Here is a 15,693-nt window from a genome sequence, read left to right as displayed (position 1 = left end):
ACTTAATAAAACTGGTTTATTCTTTCCGAATACAACTTTACGATACACTTATTTTCAACAATCGCTCTATAACGAACGTCAACAATACTTCTGACTGCAGTTCAATTACTCACACACATTACTGCGTCACGTTGTCACCCTCTTTTATATACCATACTACCCTATATCTAGTAAATGCTAGAGCATTCGCCAAGGTACAGGATAGTTCTAGAAACGTGGCGTCACACTAGTCATGTGACTTCGCTTACGCAACAATATTCTATCGTTGGATAGGTTCTGTTGAATTATTTGATAAAAAATAATGCCAAGTCCAGTTCACGAGACGATAACGAATTAGTGTATTTTTTGAATAACGTTTTTTATAGCCACGTTCACTTGTAGGCCTAATTTCACAAATCACTTTTTAACATTAACTCAGCAGCTAACTGTAGGCCTTACTTCAAATACAACATCAGTATAAACTGCGAGATGTACGCCTAACCTAATTAGCCTTGATAAACAAACATATAACTCACAGAGTAACTGAATTAGATTAGACGTGATAACTCCCACTACAAACACTAAATTGAACTGAACCACTCACAGAATACTCTTAAGAACCCTGGAGTGAAGCCACAGGAGAATGTATTATAATATGTAAACAACAATACATTTGCTATATGCAGTGTCAACTAGGCCTTTCACCTAATATCAGGGCCCATCAGAGTGACTTGGATATGACAGAGTAGTGAACTTTTTAGGTATTATAGGACTATTTTTCTGAACTTTCTACATCTAGCATCAGAAGTGTCACTAATTTTTACATAACAACTCTGTTCTGAAAATTAAAGACAAAAATATGTTGTGATATATCTTTTATATACTACATTGTTGAAAAATTTTAATTTTGTTTATGAAAATTTGAAAATTATAACAGCTATGGATTTATATCCTTTAAGTAGAGGCATGTTGTAGAGGCAGTAAATTTAAGTGAGTTTAAGAAAAAGCTTTATAAGTATATGAATGATAAGGGCTGGCTTTAAGATTTTTTAAAAATCATTTTAATTTAGTTTAGAGGGTGGAACAGCCAAGATGGACCAATAGGTCCCATGTTGCCCTAAAACATTATGTTATGTTACATGTAAAAATTAAGTATAGTTTCTACTATGTTAATATATATATAAATTATGGTTTATTTTTTCTCTCTCTCTTTTTTCTTTTTTTTTAGGATGGTCAGGTTCTGGAATTATCTCAGGTTAATGATATTCGAGCTGGAGGGATTCCTAAGGTATGATTTTTCTTTCTCTTTGTTGTATTTTTTTTTATGTTTGAAGATATCAGAATTTGCAAATAGTACACAATCTATACACATTTTAATATATACTGAAAAGTATTTCCTAACTAATAAAGATTTGATTTTAAATTTGAGGAGTAAACATATCTTCCTTAATTATTATACTGAGGAATGTGTGTGTAATTTTTTATTAAAATCCAGCAGATTTTTTTAAAAAAATTGACCATAATACTTTTATTTATGTAACTAGTCAAAGAAACAAGATTAGTGAAATATTTTTAGATTTAATTTAACAAATCTGTGGAATATTTTGTACTTGGAAAAAAAAAACAGTATTTAAAACTAGGATATAGAAATAATTATTTGTTGATTATGAAGAAAATTGAACTTATGATAAACTACCTCTGATTTCTAAACAATACTATAATCATCAGTGAAGATTGCATTTAATTTTTTTTTAATTAGTCGTATTTCCATATTTTAAATTATTTAACTAATGTTAAAATTATTCAGGCTGTTACACAAAACTAGCATTCACTATATTGAGTAAAGGGCATAAAAAATGAATTTGTGAATGAAATTAGACATTCTTTTTCTTGTATTATTTTATTATTTTCATTTACTGTCCTAACTTAGTACATTACTCTGTCATGTTTGTCTAATAAGAGAGAAAATTTTATTCTTTGTAGTTATGATAAATTACAAATTTGCAATCCTTCACACAATTTTGAATACTACAGGACCCAAGACTTTATTCTGAGTTACAAAGTCGTAGAAAGGATAATTTGGAAAGTACCTCTTTGACAATATGTAGTGGCACAGACATGGTCAATATCAATTACACACACGTTGTGTGTCCAGATGCAGAAACTGCTCAGGTAATCAAAAGTGTTAAACATCTTTGTATAAAGCTAAGTTGTTCTCACGTGTGTGATGTATTAGACAATAGTCATGGTTTTATATCTAATAACTAGGTTGAAAATTGTGGAAACTATAGTTGTGTGATTAACGTGATTGAGCATATTTATGATATTTAAAACATAGCTAAGTAACTTAATAGTTATATTCACACATAGTTATAGTCCAGCAATTATACAGCAAGGTCTTATTTCTAGCATTTTGACTTGTATCTATACTTCACAACGAGCAAATTTGTTAGAAATTTGTCTTTGAACATTTTTGCTGATTTTTTGTGATACTTCTCATGGTGCCGTTGAATTATGTGTACAAAAACAACTTTTTATATACATTTAAAAAGGAGACTTATTTTGCCATTTTTTATGATGCTGCATTATGACACTCATTTATAATTTGTTTCCTGTGGTATAGTTTTAGAAATTCACTATGCATTCAATTCAAGCAATTAACATGTAATAAATGTATTACAGGCTCTTTATTTTGATTATGTCATTCCTAAATTTATTATAATATGTTATATTTTAGTAGCACTAAAGAAACTACATTAAAGTTCTTTAGTGCATTACTGAAGGTTTATAACTGAGTTTTTGAAGCTATAGATCATCATCATCTAACCCCAGTGGCTCAACAATAAGTCTGCAGATTACAACACTAAAAATTGGGTTTCGATACCTGTGATAGGCAGAGCACAAGTAGCCCATTGTGTACCTTTGCGCTTAACAACAACCAAACCAAATCATAAACATGCTATGTATTTTTTTGAAAAATATCATGGCTAGCCATGCTTAGTAGTTTCAAGATATGTTTATAGTTTATATAATTATCGTGATATTACACACAACTTGTTGATATTTAATCTTTTTCCCATTTTAACTTTCTTTATTTGTACTGAGATTATTTTAGGATTGTTTTATTTGCTCACTAACTGAAAATTTAATGAATAATTGGTTTAGCTTTTTTAACCTTTTTAGAGCATACGATTTAGTTTTTTATGAAAAGTATTTGGTTATACTCATTGTACTGGGCCATCTTAAAAACGACTTAATATTTTTACAACATGTAGAAATGATCCAACTTGGTCAAATACCTTTTATCACAGCATTCTAAATAAAAGTCACAATCATATAAATAGAAGTTTGATACAGTGGTTATAGTTTTATGGTTATATCAGATATGATAAACAGAACATTACTTAGTGATGAGCAGTGGCACTACTTTACTAATGTGCTACAATTTATTAAATGTGTATCGCTTATAATTTAGATAAAAGTGGAAACCTTTTCTTTATCATATCTTGATAGATGTTGAAGTTAATGAGAGATCTCTTAAGAAGAAATGATGACCATAAAATTTTTTGTAGGTCATACTTGAAAAAGTAGTAGTAAATTATTATTCCACGAATAATATAGTGTATGTTTGAACAGTCCAGCCCCCATAAGTACAAACAAGATGTATGGTAGTAATCAGCTTATCTCTCAAGTACTGTATCAGGAAACCTTTGTGCAAATATTGATGGTGACAACAATGTTGTCCAATGAATATCTACAAGTTTGTTTTGAGATGTAGGGGAACTTTACATAGCACACCAACTGTTATAATTTCTGGGGTTATGGGGCTGGACTTTTAGTACACATAGACGATATGGTTGAACAAGTATTTATGCTTACAAGAATTTAGCCTCATAAAATTCACTCTAGCTTTTCTCCTTGCTATAACTTACAAGGAAATAACATGAAAGTTGAGTTAGTATTTTACTCAAAAATGGATCTGTCATTCACAACTATGTGGTAATAAATGTGGAAGGAGGAAGGAGAATGAATCTGATGAAGTCCAAATTTAATTTATAATAGATAATGCATAAAAGAACATGTACTATCGCGTGACTAACTACATTTCTAGTAAAATGATCCTTGTGATTTTGTCAGCTACTGAATGTAAGATCTTGTTCACACTATAGTTACTGTAATTGGTGAATAGCTGTCTCTCCTATAAGAATGTCCCATCATCAAATATGTTCAACTGTGGGGGTGTTATAATATGACAGTCAACCTCAATATTCATTAGTAAATACTAGCCCAAGAGTTGGCAGTGGGTAGTGTTGACTAGCTGCCTTCTTTCTCGTCTATCACTTCAAAATTAGGGGCAGCTGGTGCAGATAGCCCTTGAGTAGCTTTGCAAGAAATTAAACAAAATAAAACAAAAACAAAATCTATAAGAATATTTATGAGCAGTGACACTACTGTACTAATTTACCTTTTATTTAGATGTAAGTAAAGAAATATGAACTGGAGACCAAATATGGGCTTCAGTTCACGATCTCTTGTTTATTATTTAATGTCCAAGAGGTTTCTGTTCGTTTTCTGGCATACAAAAAAACATATGTATTGAGAGTTGTTGTTTTTATTTGGACATCCATAAGAAAAAAAAAATCTTTAAGTGAAACATTATCAAGTTATAAAGCATTTGAAATGTTTGTGGGCATAGTCTACAATATTCCTTGGAATATTGAAAAAAAAGACGTTAAAAAAAGTTTACCCGATTGACAGAAGATTTCATGGTTTCTTCACCAAATTTGACATATTGACATTGCTTACATTTACAGCTAGACAAACTGTAGGTGGGTTACCACACATCCTAGTAAAACTGGAATCATCCAGTTTTTATTCTTTTTTTTTCCTGTTCTGATCAAAAACTGTAAAAGTTTAAATTGTCTTAGTTTCTTTGTACCTCAACTATAGTTTGATATGCACAGTTTATCATCATACATTGCTCCTTTAAATTTTATGTGGAGAATCACCTGACAAATACATATGACATGATGCAGTATTTCCTCTCTTTCTGCCACATTTTCTTAACCTGTTATTGGGTAGCTGCGGGAATTGAGATTTGAAGACCTGCTTAGAAACGAAGAAGCAATATTTTTCTTTTGACATGGTTTAAAACAACTTAAGTGCTTTTTTCATTTTATTTATTTTTTAACTATATATTTATGTGTATATATATATATATATATATATATATATACATATTACACAATGCCACATCAGACCATTTAGCAAATAGTTAAAGTACATTACTGTAATTTAAACTGTTTTAGAGCTGTTACAGTGTTGCTTTTATGGAAATAAAATGTTCTAGTTTTTCACTTAGGAAATCTGGTAACCCTAATTGTAGGTAATGTACCTTTCAAATAATTATGCAAAGATATAAAGAGATTTTCAGAAATCAAAATTAAAAAATTGATTTCTCAACTAAGAAATCAGCATTCTAAGACACAAATCTACATTGAGTTAGCCCAGAGTAACTTCCTATCAATGATTAAGTTTGCAAATCTTTACCTAGCTAATTTAAATCTTTTCAAAATAAAGTTAAAATTTTGTTGAATTACATTTAATTATTTTCATTAATTTGCATTATGTTCTCAACTTCCAAAATTTACCAGAAATCTAGAAATAAAGATCTTTGCTTGTATATTTTGTTTTTTATAACTCCTGAATATATACACTTTAGTTATAACTAGAGTGTAAATTAAATCTGTGTCTATATAAGAAATAAATGTGAAGTGTGTTGTTGATTTGTAACATGTGTGAAATTTTCTTTTTTGCAGTCATGGCAACAAGGTTTACGAGCAATCACAAATAACATTAAAGCTAGTAACGTTTGCCCAGTAACTTCGTTGAAAAAACAGTAAGTGGATTATTTCGTATAAACTATTTATATCAAGAAATTTAATAGACATTGTGGTCTCTTTCATATTCCTTTTCTGAAGTAAAAAGCGAAAACTGAGTTAAATATGTGTTGTATATTTACATTATATCACTCTAGATATTTTAGCACTATTATGATTCTATGTTTTTAGTGTGAAAATTGGTCCTATGTTAGTTAGTTTACCTCTATTTTCTCCTTGTTCCTGAAATATGTTATTCTCTTTCTTAAGTTGGAAATATAATTATTTAAGCTTTGTTTTTGTTGCAACAGAATTGGAGCTCACACAACTCAATTTTACATTAAACTCTGATCTGCAAGTGCTTGACTTGTTTTTGGTGTATAGCTAAGTCCAGCAGGGTTTAGGGTTGTCTGAGCACACATGTTTATGTTTATATTTAGCAGTAAGTTTTTAAGTGTTATAAATAGACCCCAAGTTAAAAGTGCCTGCATTTATCTATAGTTAGGCAAGGAGTAGGTTAACTGTGTTGCAACTGATAGTATCTGATGCCTTGTTGTTATGAATACAGCTAAATGTAGTGTAAATTAGTTAGTGGTGAGAGGTCACTAGGCTTTTTTTCTCTCCCCAACAGAACAGTTAATCATCAGCCTAGTTATTTAAAATGGCTACCGTGTTTATTAATTAAATAGAAATTCAGACAATATTGCTTGGGTATGCTATTCTAAAGCTGCAGTATATACAAGGTTAGTAGTGCTTTCATGTAATGATAAAAACTTTGTTTTACGTAAAGCTTTTCATGTTATAGACATGATTAGAATCCCATCACATAAAGTGAGGAGTCAGTGCTCCCTTGTGACCCTAATGGACTACACCTAGTGTAAGCTAAATATTGGATTCTGAACATTTTATCCAATTTTAAAAGCATAAAATTTTCTAAATAATTATATATGTGTTAATTATTACAGAATAGATTTCAATTAGAGATCACAATATTTAGAGTGGCAAGTTCATTGTAATTTGGTAATTCTGAATGAGAGCAGTTTATTTATGATGGTTTCATGAAATTTTTTCTATGATTGATTGAGACCTTTTGGTTAGTAGGACATTTTTTTATTTGTCTCCTTTTGACAAATAAAGCACAAGTGGGAATTAGCCTAAAACATACATTATTTTTGAAACTTTGAAGTGTTACTTGTATAGGTTCTCACAGTCATCATTTCTTTCATTATAATCTATATCTGGATGTGTTTCTTTATTTGCTGAACCAATTTATGTGACTTTTTGTCTCCCTAATGTCATTCTGTTTTACACTTTGTTTTTCCAATTTCTATTTTTGCCATTACATTGCTAATTAAGAAGTATCACAACAAGCATATTTAAGTTTATTTATTAATAATCTACATACACAGATGCTTATCATTATTTAAGACAAGAAAAGAAGTGCAATAACTGCATTAATTTGTTTTTTCAAGGTGTAGAAGTGATAATAAGTATTACATTTAGTGCTAGCTTTCCTAACAGTGTGAGTTATAATGAAGACATATAATGATGTAAACTGGAAATGAAACAAAACTCTGAATTAGTAGATAATAAATTAAGTAGATGTGCAATTTGACTAATTTTTTGAGTGGCAAATTACATACCCAGCTCTGCCCTTGGTAAAGCCTGACAGATCCAGTGAAAGTCTATGAGTAAAAGAGAACTCTCAGTCTGTAATGGGCTTTCTTTTTGAAGCTCTTGTAATACATGTTAAAGGTCTTACCTTGTTATTTGTACTGTACTTCTCCATCTTTTCTCACTTGAAAACATGAAACACACAAATTTACTAAAAATGAGCAAAATTAAATTGTACTACTTCTATCTACAAGAAAGTATGAAATTGTAAATAAGCTGCTGTTGTATATACTTTTTTATTGGTTGGTTTATTAAACAAAAGTTTTGTGTATAAATAATTAAGAAAGAAAAGTTGCTACTTCCAACTACATTGGAAAATATTGTGAATTTTAGATGTGTCTTAAGTCTGAACTCATAATATATGCTTCGAAATAATGAATTTTACAGTCAAGAGTTTGGGGAAGATAAAATACAGTTTGTTGTTAGTTAGCATTTTTTTTATGTATGTTTTTCAGCTGGATGAAACTTGGATTTCTTGTAGACCCAGATGGAAAAATTCCAGTTAGAAGGTATATGACCAAACTTTACTTCAATCATAGTAATCTGCTTTTCGTTTAAATTGATAAGGAATGTGAAAATTTATATGCAGATCTTAACATTAAGTTAAAGAACATAAGAGTGGAAGTTATAAAAATACATTACTTTTTTGTTTCATGGATTTGTATACATGATAAAATTCTATAAAACTTTTGATAACTTATTTTGTATACTTGAAAAATTGATGATATTTTTATTTCTCTAATATCTGGGACTCAGTACTATCAGCTCAATTATATTAACTTTCTTGTATAATTGTGCAGAAAACATGAAAAAAAGTTTAATTGTGATTTTATATATTTTGTATTGTAGTTTTTGGTGAACTTCTAGAAGATTGAATTTAGAACTTATCTTATAAATATTATCTGACTTATTTTTATGAATAAAAACCTTAAGTGTAAAAATATTTTTAACCTAACTTGTCTGTTCTGGATTACAAGTAAACACTTTGGTTTCTTTTTAAATGTTTTCAGTGTGTAAGAAATTAAACTCAAAATGCATCTTATGTTTTACGTTTTGAAGTGAGAATTTGATAATGCTGTTATTATTGTAATGTATTTAACATTATGCTATATTACTTGTATACTGAGGTAAAACTATGAACAGAGAACTTTTTAGAACTTCTTGCTGAAAGAACCAATGGTTGCCACAGAAATGTTCATGTGATACAAGGAATGGCTGTTTTAACTCATAATTTGCTCAGTTATGGGATTTCTGTTTGTAGTTTTCTCTGATGGTTCTTGTTCGTATTCCAGAATTGCCCAAACATTTGCTTCTGGAAAGACAGAAAAGCTAGTTTATCAGTGCATTGGAGAAGTGGGACTCCCATGTGGAAAGGTACAACTAAAGCTTTTGTATTCATGAACATTAGTTTTGTGATATGTTTTACTTCAGGAATTAATAACATTATGGTGATTTTTCATATCAATTTACAGTTAGAATATATTTAAAATATACACCCTTTTTTTTTTCAACAGGAAATAACATTTTACTCCTGTACAAAGCATTTCAATAAAAGGTTTTTAATTTCATGTTTATTTTAGAATGACACTTTATTTGAAACTTTCATTTTCAGAGTTAAAATATGTATTTTGTCTAGTATTGATCAGTGTTTTCAAAATATTTTTTTTACAACTTGATTTTAAAAGACACAAGATATCACTAAGAAATATTTGTTATGAATTGTTTTATTGTAGTGCAATACACTGTGAATAATAGGGATTTACTGTAAAGTTATATGAAGGGTTGATTATATTTTAAAAGAATCATTTGCATATACTAATGTAGTGACATATCACCACAGATGAAGCTGTGTGTTTCATGTAATGTGTTTAGTACCTGTATGAATTGAATTCTGAACCAATCAACAGTGCGATTCTGTCATGGATAGAATCGTGACGAGAGAAATATATTTTTCTGCTCTTTGTTGGGAAGGATATTCATATAATGAGGTTTTTAAATGATGTAGAACCAAATGACACAAGATTTTGAAGATGGGAACTTTTATTGTTCTCCATAGAAGTGGAAAACCCACACAGCAACAGCCCAAATCTACATTCCAAGCTAATCCGTGGTAATTCCATCCTCTGAGAAATAAGTCTGTAGTTAGAAAACAGAACTTTCTGTCTTTAAAAACCCATTGTGATGAAGCTGTAAACAATAAAGAAGATAATAAGTGATAAATTGACAAAGACTCATAAGCCAAAAATTCATAATATTCTAGCTGCAGTTTAAAATCAGTGACTGTTTTCTTAAGAATGTTGGCCAAAGAAATTGAATCACAGCAATCTCATTCAACCACATACCTGTCAAGTCCCTTAGTGTAGTTCAATTGGACTCTTATGGCCTTCATCTTATTAAATGTGGTTCCTGGAAACTGCTGTCCACATGCATATTTCCATTACTGGTAATGATGGGTAATTTTCAGTTGGCCTTTCTGCTTATTTGTTCATTCTGTAGGTTGGAAGGTCTGTGAACATTTTATTAGGATGACATCACAAACTTCTGCAGAAATATGTTACAATAGAAATTATGGTGTTTGGTAACAGTGTGTAATCATGATCATTATATTCAGAATGATTAACATTTGAAGAAGAAGTGATTCATCTTCGGGGTACATTATATTCTGTGGGTTTTCAATCAGTTTTTAAAAATGAATAATTTTCTTAGAAAGATGCAGAAAACAATTTCATATGATACTTTAACATGATATGTTACCAAAAGTCTTGTCTGTTGTCCTTAAGAAGAAAACAGTTTGTTTCAGCTTTCAGCTAAGAAAGTAAAGATAGTGTTAAATTAAGTAATAGTGAGTATTATATAACTTGTTTTGCATAAAATTGCAACAAATATTAAAACACTATTAATTTTGTTAATAAAATGTTTGGGTGTTAAAGTACTCTATTGTAAAATTTAATGTATGTTTTTGCATAATTGATATCTGTTATTATTGTAGAATGATGTTATTGAACAGGAGGAGTTCACATTTGACAAGTTTTATCAAATCTATCATAAAATCTGTCCTCGAAATGATATAGAAGAACTGTTCAATACTTTGTAAGTATATTAATTTGACTTTAAGCATATATTTCTGTTTGTATCTAACTTGCCAGCTTATTTCCAAATACCTAATTTGCTACTGTTTTAACAACCAGGGGTTATACAGAATTATAAAATGTTTACATGGAATTCATGGTATAATTATCAGTGAACTGTAAAATTAAATTAATTTTAGATTTTTATAGAGGTTGTCAATATACTTATTCTACAATAATGCTATTAACCAGAGCCCTATAATATAGAACTACAAGTGTGCATAAAACAAGTTGTAAATAAACCTAGATGTGTCTTTGCAAGAAATTGTAACAGAAAATTTTTGAACCTATCTTATATTTCAAAGGAAGTTTTAAGGGACAGCTGAAACTAGATCTCTGATATTTCATGCATTATTGTCTTAGCTAATACCAGTGATATATGTGTCTGAATGTAAATTTCCTGTATTTTTATTACAATAAATTTTGACCTCTCAGCTCTGCATTTAAAGGAAGTAAGTTATAGTGAGGAGACAGCAGATATGTTTAAAGTTAAACATTATGAATGCCTGTAGATAAAGAAATATTTGACATGAGATATACCAATTGTCAGTAAAACTACATCCTTATGCATTTGAGCTTTGGCTAGAATAACAAAATATTTTATAAAAATAAAATCATGCATTTAAGATCCATTATTTCTAAATTATAAAGTAATTTTATAACAAAATTTATCCATATCCAGTACTCATTTTGTTTTTCTGTTATAATCATATTACTTTCATTTTTATGGTTTTGAAAACTTCTATTTTTGCTTAAATCACTGATTGGAAACTATTGTATATTGAAAACTTGATATTTTGAAAAATTAGAGAATTTAAAACATATTGATGATTCTACAAATATCTAGAGATCTGCATTTCTTTTTGTGTTAACTATAAAACAAGAATTATTAATGCATTAAGTAAAGTTGTTGTTTTTTCCTGATACAAGAACCCAAGGGAAAACTGATCACGTAGACTGGAAAACTTTGATGAACTTTTTAAATGAGGTATTTAGTTGATGTTAATTTTTATTTCTGTGAGACACTTTGAGATGGTACTGTGTTATTATGTGATGTAAATGATCATCCATTTCTTTCTTATTGTGTGTTTCAAGTTTTATTTGTTTATGCATTTATGAGCTTGACAAATGATAGAGACTTTGACAGTGTTAAGTTCATGTTGATTGAAGCTCCGAGTTAGAACACAGTTACAGTTCCAAGTTAGGCCAACTCTATAGTCTTTAACACTTGTATCATTTGATAACAGGCTGACAGTATTTGTACTACTAAATTCAAAATCCTCTGTGTAATACTATTGTGTTTTCTAATAAAATCTCCTGTCTTACTCTAAAACTGTTTACTTGCTTTTATAACCTCAGTTTTTTCAGTTCGTTCTCAAATGTCTGAGGTTAGACCCTTCTAGTAGACCTACCATTAGTACATTTTAATTATATTTGTAACACATAATTGCATAAATAATATATGGTCATTTTCACAGAAAACATTACAATAACTTTTCAAACTGCCATAGAGAATTATTTTTTCTATTACTGATTTGATAGATTATAGATATTGAGGATTGTAAAATATACTGTAAACTTTTTTCCTAAACATGAGATATTTTTTATTGTACATAAAAAAGTGAAAAATAAACTGATATTTTGTGTGTTTCATCTGAGAACTGTTTTAATCAGAGTTTTGTTTCTCTCTTTTGAACACATGACCAATAGAAACAAAGAGACCCCAGACTGAATGAAATCCTCTATCCTTTCTACAGTGAAAAGAGAGTCAAGGAAATTATTTCCACTTACGAACCAGATTCAGAGAAAGCTCAGGAAGGTACTTACATTTCATTTATAACTTGTTAGCTTTGTAATTCACTTATTAAAAAACAATATAGAGTTGTCAACTTTTAGATCAGGTGTTTATTTTTTTTTTCTTCAGTTTAAATTTCTAAGTGATTTATACACCAAAAGATGTGAATTATTCAGTGTTAATAGCACATTTCACAATGAAGCTATGGCAACATACAATAATGAGAGAATGAATGCTCTTACTTTAGGTTTAAATTAAAATATTCATAATATAATTAATTTAATGCAATAATACAATATGCTATAACCTGATCATTTTGATGCTTTTGTGTTCAGGTTGTACAGTATAATATTTTTGTGTTAAATTGATTTCTTAAACCTAGTATTTTCCTAACATCAGAGTTTTAGGAACATTTCTAGCAAAGGTTTTGGTATTGTTTGTGAGATTTTTTTATCAATCACTTTAAAGAGTCATGTTTTATTAAAGTTTTCTCATATCTAAATAATAGTCTAAGCTGCAGTATTTCACAGTTGATATTCTCTGTTATAAAGCTATAAGTTTGGTATATTTGCCTAAAGGAGAAGATGGAAGTTATCTATATTAAATTTTCCACAGCATTTTAAGAACTGAAATGTTGATTATAATGTAATGTTTTGGTGGATTGTAAGACATAAAAGAGAAATACTTGGATATTTAATAATAAAGCACACTTATCAAAAAATGGAACAGCTTATTATTAAACAGCAATATATTTGTAGTATAATCTATCCAAGATCATATTAGGCTATATCATTATTAACGTAACGACCAAACAACATTATATTACTGGACCTTTTAACTGCGAGTTGTGTGTTGGGTTTGATATAATTGAATATTCTGAATATTTTTGTATACTGTATAATGCAGCAATATGTTTTTGTTATATGTTCTACAAAACTGACGTTAAAGTGACTTGACTTAAATGTGTAATACATATACTTTGTTGATTTCTTTTCATAGGTTACTTGACCCAAGATGGATTGATCAGGTACTTAATGTCCAATGAGAATGCACCAGTGTTTTTAGACAGGCTGGAGATTTACATGGACATGGATCAGCCTTTGTCTCACTATTACATCAACTCCTCCCACAACACATATCTCACTGGGAGACAGTTTGGTGGCCGATCCTCGGTAGAAATGTACAGACAAGTGCTACTTGCTGGATGCAGGTAGGAAAACTTTTCAACTCCCTTGTCCCAGAGTTGTTGCTAGGTGCTTCAAAGATTTGGGGCTTGGGCCCATAGGCATGGGAATTTTGGATGTTTCACTATGATATCGATCATGGTTTTCTATTCTGATTTTTTTGTATAAGCTGGTGCCTTAGGACATTTAATATAGTCTTAGCCATAGAATCATGAAGGTAGAAAACGAAGTCTACTAATGAAGATAGATGCAGCTGTAAAGGTGAAAAATGTTTTATTTATATGATTCATCTGATGTTTCAGAATCCAGGAAATATTGGAATATACAAGTACATATTAAGTAAAATTTTAAAAACATGAATCTTAGAAAACATTAATTGAGAAGGAATGAGCAACAGGATTAACATATATAAACTGAAGTAAATTAAAAAAATACATTCAAAATATTAATATTAGTGAACACATTTACATAAAAAGTTTGAACTGAGAAATAAAATAGTAATACATTAGCCAAGTGGAATACACATTGATAGTTGATTGTCATTTTACTAATTAAAACAGATTTAGTAGGAAGGATTACTGTTGGCTATTTAGAGTAGTATTTTACTATCAGAAGGTTTTTCTTTATTGAAAAGTTCAAGATTTGTAGATCTGGTTGTAATGATGGTAAAATTATACGTAATTGATATGTTATGGCCCTTGGTTTTTTCATGCGATTGAATTTCTGAGTGATGAAGATTTATTAGATAAAGTCCAGTTTTAGTATATTTGACCATATAATAACTACAAGTGTATTTGTATAGGAGCTTTGGTATTCTCAGTTACATTAATTTCCCTTCGAGTAAATGGGTAGAGACAACAAAACAGGACATCCAGTGAATACTTCACTACAGAGTATGGATTTGTTCTTTTATGACTCTGACTGGGGTAGTTACACAGAAAGATATGGTACCAAAATACACAATCAAAATCTTTATTCAACTGAACACAGACAAAGAACAGAAACAAAACATGGGCAAATGTTTGCTATGTGTGGGTGGAACTGGAGAGAGAGAATTTTTTTTGTTCTTTCTCATTAGCTTAGTGTGAAATCGCATGTAATGATCATTTTAATTTTCAGCTTTTCTTGTTTTTGTACAAAGGGGCACAGGACATAACGCTATAGGCCAGAGTATCATATGTGATACACAACTCCATTTGCTTCATATGTAGCTGATGCTTGTGAACATAGCAATAGGAACTGGTTATTTTGGTTTAATGTTCCAACAAAAGAATAATGTTTTTGAAAAATAACAACAACAAGCTTTATGGAGTATCTAATGTTAAAGTAACATTAGAATTATGTTTTGGTTTCATGCAGTTTAAGCAGAATGCCTTTCAGTATTGCAAGCACTGTGTTGATACTTGTTTTGCTTTTTTTTCTGCAGTTTTTCCAGTTTGTGCTAATTGTTCATAATAACCTTAGCATAACTTTTTGTGTAGTTTTCCTCCTTCTTTTCTTGGAATTGAGGCATGGCATGGCCAGGTGATTAGGGTACTTAACTCGCAATCTGTGCATCGTGAGTTCAAATCCCCGTCCCACCAAACGTGATCGCCCTTTCAGCCGTGGGGGCATTATAATGTGATAGTCAATCCCACTATTCATTGGTGAAAGAGTAGCCCAAGAGTTGGCGGTGGGTGGTGATGACTAGCTGCCTTCCCTCTAGTCTTACACTGCTAAATTAGGGATGGCTAGCACAGATAGCCCTCGTGTAGTTTTGCGCGAAATTCAAAACAAACAAACAAACAATCTAGGAATTGCCATCAGTTCATGCAGTGTTTTATTTGATACTGGTTTTTCAATGCTTCCAATGTTCCCTATCCACATCATTCCAACAGATTTTGTAAATGTCTCCAGTGAAAGCTTGTTTGTTCCACTTTAAAATCTATTGAAAACATTCCAGCTGTTTAGCACTGCTATGCTAAAAAGCTCAATAACATTATTTCTGTACCATTTCACACTCTTTCTGGCTGAACTATAGTATGAGATTATTTGATCCGATAAGTTGATGCTTC

General features: G+C 30.1%; 1 protein-coding gene across 1 annotated transcript in view; it reads left to right on the top strand.

Annotated features, from left to right (window-relative positions):
* Positions 1-1,213: 1,213 nt before the first annotated feature.
* The window catches only part of LOC106466317 (1-phosphatidylinositol 4,5-bisphosphate phosphodiesterase-like), a 49,757-nt gene continuing 35,277 nt past the window's right edge, over positions 1,214-15,693 (top strand). The window contains exons 1-9 of the mRNA XM_013926586.2: positions 1,214-1,267; positions 2,014-2,151; positions 5,799-5,878; positions 7,988-8,041; positions 8,825-8,906; positions 10,522-10,622; positions 11,591-11,648; positions 12,371-12,479; positions 13,455-13,665. Of these exons, the coding sequence (XP_013782040.2) occupies positions 2,098-2,151; positions 5,799-5,878; positions 7,988-8,041; positions 8,825-8,906; positions 10,522-10,622; positions 11,591-11,648; positions 12,371-12,479; positions 13,455-13,665 (749 nt within the window). The 5' untranslated portion in view covers positions 1,214-1,267; positions 2,014-2,097. The remainder of the gene's footprint in view (positions 1,268-2,013; positions 2,152-5,798; positions 5,879-7,987; positions 8,042-8,824; positions 8,907-10,521; positions 10,623-11,590; positions 11,649-12,370; positions 12,480-13,454; positions 13,666-15,693) is intronic.

This window comes from Limulus polyphemus, unplaced genomic scaffold (assembly GCF_000517525.1).
Source record: "Limulus polyphemus unplaced genomic scaffold, Limulus_polyphemus-2.1.2 Scaffold2220, whole genome shotgun sequence".
Classification (NCBI taxonomy): domain Eukaryota; kingdom Metazoa; phylum Arthropoda; class Merostomata; order Xiphosura; family Limulidae; genus Limulus; species Limulus polyphemus.
This window is presented reverse-complemented; position numbering and strand designations above follow the sequence as displayed.